Raw genomic sequence first — 8,797 nt, 5'->3', positions numbered from 1 at the left:
TTCAAAATCATTGCAAATTTTTTACAGTTAGTACAATCTGATCACAAGAGCTCGATTCGATCCCAAGTATAATCTCGAATCTAATAATCTTGGGAACCATCATCGGAACAGCCAAGACTTACCTCAAAAGAAGAGCCCTCACAAGAAAAGCCCTTACCCCGTAGAAGGAGATATCATAGTTAGCAGCCTCTTGGCATTGGAACCAAAGAAAACAACCACCTTGACTACCACCAGGAGCCATGCCCACTTGATCCAAGATCGAGTATTAGTGTTCGTTAACCCATTACTTTGGTTCTTGAGACACTCGGGTATAAATCTTTTTTTCATAAACCGGAATTTGTCACATGCTTAACTTGGAATTATGTTGGGGATATGTAGCTGACCCAAAAGTTACTCTTGGTTGTCCAACATTTTAAGTCTATTTTGAAGTTTAAAATAAAAGAAGGTAGAAAAAAAAGAGTCTATAAATAGTTGATTTTTTAAAAATCAACATAGTTAGTACATTTAATAAGGAACTTTTGGTGCTTCATGTACTAGACCTTTGATGCTTCATATACTAGACTTTTAGTGCTTCATTCTCTAGCTTTTATTGCTCATTAAATTTAAGTGTTTCATTGTATATGTAAGCATTCTAAAAGCTTGTACTTAGCTCGATATAAAGAGGCCTTATGAAATGAAAAAAAAACAAGTTGTTGATTAATCATTTTAAACCTTGAGTTTATACATTGGTTTTCTTCTTTGAGTTTGTCCAAAGAAATAGTAACTCCAATTATCACTTTGAGTTTATCTTGAGTGTTAATTTTAGGGTAGATTGAGCGTGTTCTTATCTCTAGCCTAAATTCCAAATCATTGAGTTTGTCTTGTGATTTGGCTCTTATCAATTTTCTTCTACTATTCTTTTTTTATATCTAATTATTCTTCTCTATTCTTTATAGAAACAAACTAGAAACTTTTACATTTAAGTGTGTTCTTCCTAATCACACGTACATCAGCACTGGGGTATGGGAAAGAACAACAGTAGACCATGGGAGTGGGCGAAGCGATAAATAGTGTTTGCCGCCTACTCCACACCTAAGCGCTACCATAATGACCTGGGTATTGCCAGTGACAGAATTAGTCCACCGGAACCCTAACCATAGGAGGGAGTGTGCTCCTTCTCTCTAATAATTTATTAGATTATTTGACACATGAACAATTAAAAGCAAATAAACAACCAAGAAGTTGGCCGAAAATTCAATTACCAAGCAACGCGTGAACGGATGAGTATTTCAGAGCCTTTGGAGCTCGAATACCATCTTAAGCCGGACCTCAGGTGATCATCAATTGGGGGAAGAAAACTTCTAGGACCAATTTTATTGCGATCCCAGAACCCAACTTCTTTGAATTTTGCTGCAATGGCATCATACATATAGATATCACCTATTCAGAAAGAGATTGGCAATCGAGCATCTTCACAGGAAGAGATTTAAGACGAGCTCAAGGCTTGGCATACGTAGAAATCTTATCTTGATTAATATGGGTAGATTATGAATATTCATAAAAACAAAATCATCTAATTTCTAGCTTCCTTACCACTAAGCAAACCGGATAAGCTCGTTTTCATCTATTCCATTAATTCAAACTCAGTTATCATTTACATTGGTAAGTTAACTTTGTTACTTCTCCTTTCTTAATTTCTCTTTTATATATATATATATATATATATATTCCATCTACTTATTTTTGTCTTATTTTTCCGAATAAAAAATTGATAAAGTAACTCTACCCACTGAATAAAATTTAAAGGGACATAAAGCTTATTTTAAAGGAAGACTAAAAGAGGTAATATAACAAAAAATTACCAAATAGAAGTTGCTAAAATAGCAAAATGGAGTTGAAAAGGCTCGTCTTACTTAGATGAACCAACTATGAATAAGACCAAAAATGAGCTGGATGTCGCAGGAGAGCTCCACTCAATTAAGATATATTTGCATTTTTGAGGGATTTGGAAACTACAAGACCTGCAGAAGTCCTCATGTAATTTCCATCAAGCATTGCTATGCAAGTAGCATCCGTCTTGAGATGAGGCTGCACTAATTCCCACACCTTTTTCTTCTGAATCTGCAAATTGTCCAGAAACATGCAAAATGGTCAAAACAAAAGGGTACAACAAGGAATACAATAGCACACGCTTATCTCCCTCATCCTTTTAACTTTTATTCCAATATGAAGAAAAAGTTTCACATAAATTCTTCAAACAAGCGAATTTCAAGAAATCAAGGACTGAGGACTGAGGACTAAGGAGTAATATGTAACCTAGCATTAGGTTTATATACATCTATCTCAATTTCAAATATATATATATATATATATATATATATATATATATATATATATATATATATATATATATGTATATTTATACGTATATATATATATATATATATGTATGTATATATATATATATATGTATGTATATATATATATATCCACCTACCCTTACAACCACTTTAGATGAAACCAATTCTCATGTATTAAGAGTGCTACTGGTAGACATTATTCTGGATTTGGCCAATACTTTCGGTAGCGTGTCTTGTAATTTTTGTTTTAGGGAAGTAAAATGCTGTTGCTCATGTCTTGCTCATTGGGCAGCTTCTAGTATTTGTGTATAGTTTTGGCATGCTCAGGGTCTGGTTTGAATCTGACATTGTTTCTGCTGACATTTCTTAATGATATTAGCCTACTCATCCGAACAAAAGAACCACCTTTAAAAGCCTACTTCAGGTTCTAATATCGTTTTCCACTCACAGACAAGTGTATGCTTAGCTGCACTATTTGCTAAAGTGGTAAGGCTTCATGGCTTTCCATCCTCCATCATGTCGTGTCAGACCGCGAAAAGGTATTCCTAAGCATTTTTTGGCGCGATATCTTTCAATTACAAGGTACAACGTTGAGAAGAAGTATCACTTACCACCCGCAAATCAACGACCAAACAAAAGTGGTCAACCCGTCACTGGAAACTTATTTACGATGTTTGATTAATGGCAAACCTAGCAATGGGCAAAATGGTTGCATTGGGCTGAATTTTGTTATCGCACTTCGCCTCACATGGCAACTAACTTATCTCCCTTCCAAGATTTATACAATCACACCCCACCCCTCATCATCCGTATTTGGTACTAATACCACATCAGTTGATCGTTTGCAACAACTCTTGGTGGAAAGAGATGCAGTACTGGACAAACTTCGTGTTAACCTCATCAGGGCTCATCAACAGAAGATGAAGTCATCCGCTAATAAAAATTGACGCGATGCCAACTAAAGAAACCTCACAGCTTTTGTAGTTGATATTTTCAACTATGAACCATTTTAAGGCAATTTATAACATACTCATTGTACAGTCTGGAATAGATAAAAAGGAATTCTTCCACCTTTCAACACTGCCTATTGTGATCAATATTTAGAGTGAGTAAGCAAACTTCCTATTCAGCACCCAATTCCTGTTTATTTTTTATACATTTTGTTGTTATTGTAAACTCTTTGCCACTAACTTCTATAGTACATATTGATGCATGAACTATCACGAAAATAACCAATTAGCATTGGCTTATTCTCAGGCATCAAACTAAAAAGTTCCAACAGCAATTTCAGATGTGAATTACTCCGAAAGATATAAATAGTTCTAGCGCCCAACAATGTCTTATTACTAATTCCTCAAGCTCAAGCACTTGGGCCAAACTTATACACTTGAAGCTAGCATAAGATAATAAAATTTCAAGTAAGGAAAGCTAATTAAACAGAAATAATGCAGAAACATCAAACCTGGTTTGGAGAGGCAGGAGCAGGTTGATTTTCCTTGTCCTCTTCCAAGCCAAACCAAATTCTCTCTCCTGGGACTGAATCTTCAGGAGGCACAAGGAGCTCAACATTCTCGTGAGACTCATCAGAAGCAGCCATAAGCATACCATTGGACTTGATGCCACGCATATTTCTTGGTTTCAGATTAGCCAGGACAACTACTTTTTTGTCCTGTATTTTTTTTTGCAAAAATTAAGCACAGTACAATTTAGAAGCTTTAAATTTAGACAACCGGAAAGAAGTATATACTTTGAAAGCCTAAAACATGAGCTGGAAAAGTACTACTATTACTTCAACCCACAATTCAAACATTGAAACTAGTATTCGAAAAGTGGAAACTGATATTATTGAAATTACAAAGCAGACAGCTCAAGACATTGAAACTAGTATTCGAAATTTGAAAATTGTACAAAAAAAAGGACAATCCTTATTAGGTAGTTACTTTAGAAAATAAAAATAAACTTATAAGATAGTTGTTTACAAAAACTTGAAATTAAACAATACTAGGGTCGTTGTAGACAAAATCGTTTATAATTAGGATCAAATATAGTACTCATCATTAGGAGCAAGCTTTGAAGAAATACACAGCCTGTTGGCTCACAAGTCATACATTGGAAGCGAGCACCAAAAAATCATTTTGGATGTTAGTCACATAGTAGAGGGTATTACATTTCTAAAATTTAGGTGCGATTGAACTGCTCCGCACTTGGAATTAAATTTATAGAAAAGTAGAGCAACTTCAATTTCTGTTTTTGAACAGAAAAAGTGCAGTTTATAAATAATGTAGTTGGCCACCAACAGCTTATAGCCTTACAGAGACATCAATTCTAGTCACAATCGCCTTCACCTTATCAGCCCTAAAGTGCCAATCACACTCCAATGCCCGATCTACAAAACTTAGAAATAACTACTAAGCAAACTTAATATGAATTCCACAGCAATAATTGTCCTATTCTTTAATTCTAAACATTTTTCCCTATCTTTTGATTTTGATTTGTCAATCTTATCATCTAAAACTCCACTTAGTTATATATATTAGACCTACTATCAAAGAATAAAATACACCTAAAGCACATTGATTGAGGAATAAACTTTAAAGGTTGTATACAAGCATCAAATCTCATACATATCCTAGAACAGCAAAAAGATGGACTGGATCAGCATTATATACTGCTACTATATTATGTTGGCGAGGCTTGCGCAATGCACATAGCAGCAAAGCAACTTACAAAAAATAAACACTTAGAAGAATCAATAATTGCTTCTTTAATGCAAACATCAGTACATAAAAAGGTTCAAACTATGGAACAAAAGATTGTTTCAACTTTCACATACATCAACATACTGATTGACTGGGATTTTCAAATAACATAAAACAGAAAGAGATCGATACATCAAGATAGCAAGGGGTTCACCAACTACCTGCTAATTGTCGAAGATCCCTTTCCTTGATGATTAAGATTCAAAACTAAAACCACCCAACTAACAAGCTACTTGAGATAACATACTTGACCCAGTAAAAGTTTTGTTCTTTATCTGATTCGAAGTATATGGAACTAAGCTGAACTTCATCGATATTCTATCCAGCTATATGAGATTGCCCTTGACAGAAACACAATGTGAAAGGAAATATCATTGTTAGGGGCGAGCTCAAACTCATAGTGGTGAATATTTGAGAATCAAAGTATATAGAAAAACTGAAACAACTTGCAGAATTTAAAAATTGAAAATAGTGAGACAGGCACAAATTTCAACTTTCAACTGTGTGACCTCGACACACTCTTACTGGCCACATACATCGTGTGTCAGATCTTTTAACACAACAAGACACTGTGACGCTGTAAAATTGTCTTAAAAACATAGTTTTTGCCTCTGGCAACACAGGATACTCTGAAATTTCCTGTAGGTTTTGGTTGTATTATTGCATATCACGTCCTTTAATCCCTACACACTACTCATTTTGGACCCTCCTAGAGCCAGAGTAACAAAGAAGCTCAATTCCCATCCTCAAACCAAGACCAGCATGCGCTCGATTACTCCTAGGAATTTCAATTCGCTTCTCACATTAAACTTACAAGTGGTTCTATCAGTTATATTCCATTCATATTCCACATTCCAATTGCGCTTCATTTAGTATTTTCGTCTATTCCATTCTACATACGGATTATAAAAAGCACCATACAACAATCTTGAAAATGCAAGAGGAAAATTGAGGATTATTATTTTTCAACAATCACGCACAAAGTAATGGATCCATTCGTAACATATTCTATAAAGGAATCATAAATATTTAAATCTTAATACCATTACTCCCAGCAATCTTTTCAATAATTATCTAAGCAAAACCCAAATTACCAACACAGCTACTAAATTGCAAACCCTAAACTTAAATAGATTCATCAATGGTGGAGGAAGAAGTAAAACCTGTAAATCATCAATAGGAACATATTTGACAAGGCCGCTGCAAATAGTTCTAGGCTCATCTTCTCCAACATCAACCTCCTCGACATACAAAGAATCAGCATCAGGATGTCTCCATGCCTTCAAAACCTTACCAACCCTAATATCAAGCAAATTCGCCGACTCCTTCACGGAACCCATGTCCGGATCTTCGGATCCAGGAGAAGAAGAAGCATTCGAATCGATGACGGTTGAAGAAGTTGATGCATCCGCGGCTGTACAAAGGCAGCGAAAATGGCGTCTGCTATTTGGATGGCGGAAAGAGATTGTAGAGAGAGAAAATGGGAGTAAACGAGGGTTGAAGTTATGGTTGTAGCAGGAAAGGAGAAAGGTTGCTCTTGCTTTTAAGAGGTAGTTTGCAGTTGCAGCTGCCATTTCTTCCTTTCTTTACTTCGTTCTATCGACTCAATTTTCTTTCTATCTTTTGAAGTTCATGTAATAAGTTGACGTGTATGTTGCTATACGACCAGGCATCTCAGGGGTGTTTAGAAATTAGTCGTTGGTTGTTGGCCTTTTTGGTTGGCTTGTTTTACCATTTAAAAGTGTTGACGGCTTTTGTTAGCTTTTAAATTAGCTGAAAAAGCTAGTTTTTTATGGAGATGTTTGGTACAATTAGTTATTTGTTGTTGGCTGTTTATTAGAGTAAAAGTAGGCCAACAAGCCAACAAGCCAACAGAAAAAAGCTAGCTGGAGTAGCACTCTCATTTTGGCTTAAAATTCAGTTTTTCAACTGGCTTAAAAGTCATTTATCAAATACTTTTTTTGTTGTTTGACCAACCAACAAGCCAAAAACCAACTAAAAAGCCAATGAAAAAGTTACGAACCAAACACCCCTAAGTGTCATCATGATGAGAGTTTGATTCTATTGAGCAAAAGAGAAAATTTATTCTTATCACTCTTTGCAAGTAAAAGTTTTTTAGTCTACCTCCAAATAACAAAAAGAATGATAGAACATTGCAACCTTATGATTGATATACAAAGAGTTCGGAGACATGAGGTGTTATGAGAGTCGAGATTAAGGGTGTTTAATTGGCCGGATAAGGGTCTAGTCGGGCTTAAGTAAATATGGTTCGGATTGGATGAGAGCCCTTTAAAATTTAATATGGGTCCGAGATTCAAAAGCCCGGCCCGGTGCAATCCGGCCCATTTTTATTACCAAAAAATATTTTAATCCCCATTTATCAATTTATAACAATTAAATCATCATTTATAATAGTTAAATTGAAAAAATATTAATAAATCCCATTGACATTGTCATTTATAATATTTAAACCATCCATTAATTATACTATTTACAAAGACCCGTTTCTGACCCTTATTACCCCGTTTTATTTTAATTATTGTAGAGTCCATTTCGGCTCGACCCATTTTAGGCCCGACCCTTATGAAGCCCTTCAAAAAACAGGCCGAATAAAGGCTCAAAATGGTCGGCCCATTGAATATCCCTAGTCGAGATGCTTTAGAGTGACGTTGACTTGTTGGTAATCAACAACGAAAATTGTTCTACAGAGATAGCCATGAAATTCCTATTATGTTGGAACGTTGAAAGCATGTTGAAGAGGGTCATGTTCTGTAATGGGTCATGTCATGCAGCATGGTCCTTAACACGGCACAAGCAGGCGGGTCATGGGATCATATGGAGATGTGTGGTAAGCCACAACACAATTTTTTTTGCTACATGACTTTTTTCTCTAGGATTGGTAAAAAATGATGGGTCACGTCTCATACCATGCAAATCTCACAAAATGGTGATTGTGACATGCTCTTGGTCCACGGCGGTGGTTGGTTTGTCGTGCCATGTTAGGCCATTAGCAAGTCGTGTATGCGTCTTCTACATGCTAGTTTGCCTTTTATCCATGTCTAAATGGCGGCAAGTCTAACCATAGGCTTTAAGTCGGTGTGAGAAGAGAGAGACCAGTCAGTAATTCATTAATAATATATCATGTTTATGAATCAGTTTACTCCCATTTACTCTACATTTATTGAATTTGGAGTCTTTATCTCTCAAATTTCACACTTTTGGTGTAAGCGCACTCTAGAAAATCTCCGTGGTGAAAAATTCGTCTATTAACATCTTGTAATCTATAAGAATATCTAATTTAAGGTATTTTTCACTAATTCAATTTATTTATTTGACATTAGGGTTTTTAATTTTTGTTTATGTTGGGAGTGTTATCGAAGATTGTGGTTAGAAAATCAGTATTATAGTGGGATCATCACTTAGATTGACGTGATCAAAGATTATTTCAGGGAACTATGTACCTAGGCTAGATCTATAGGAATGTATATTTTAGGAAATATTTTTTATGACCTTTAATTTATGTAATTCTTCTTATTTCCTTTTTAGTGTCCTTAATCTTGTATAAGTAGGAGCCTATGTATTTATTTGTAATTAGTACAAAGTGTATTCAAACCCAACTACCCTCATTAACTTTACCTTACTCCGCTTTTAATCTTTTCATGGTATCAGAGCCATAAGGTTCAAATCTAGGGTCAACCT

General features: G+C 35.3%; 1 protein-coding gene across 2 annotated transcripts; it reads right to left on the bottom strand.

Annotated features, from left to right (window-relative positions):
- On the bottom strand, positions 1-6,771 carry LOC130806255 (uncharacterized). Of its 2 annotated transcripts, XR_009040275.1 has the most exons (4): positions 6,262-6,771; positions 3,802-4,008; positions 1,842-2,100; positions 1-1,389 (listed from the first exon to the last, which is right to left on the bottom strand). XR_009040275.1 is itself a non-coding variant. In XM_057671266.1 (3 exons), exons 1-3 carry the CDS (start codon positions 6,670-6,672, stop codon positions 1,957-1,959), a joined length of 762 nt encoding a protein of 253 aa, XP_057527249.1. In that variant the 5' UTR covers positions 6,673-6,771; the 3' UTR covers positions 1,578-1,956. The 2 variants fall into 2 exon arrangements, 1 of the variants encoding a protein (XP_057527249.1); XM_057671266.1 differs by lacking the exon at positions 1-1,389 and having other exon boundaries at positions 1,578-2,100.
- Between the last annotated feature and the right edge of the window lie 2,026 nt (positions 6,772-8,797).

The sequence above is a fragment of the Amaranthus tricolor genome, chromosome 2 (genome assembly GCF_026212465.1).
Source record: "Amaranthus tricolor cultivar Red isolate AtriRed21 chromosome 2, ASM2621246v1, whole genome shotgun sequence".
In the NCBI taxonomy this organism is placed as follows: domain Eukaryota; kingdom Viridiplantae; phylum Streptophyta; class Magnoliopsida; order Caryophyllales; family Amaranthaceae; genus Amaranthus; species Amaranthus tricolor.
The sequence above is the reverse complement of the archived record's forward strand: the minus strand, read 5'-3'. Positions and strand labels throughout refer to the sequence as shown.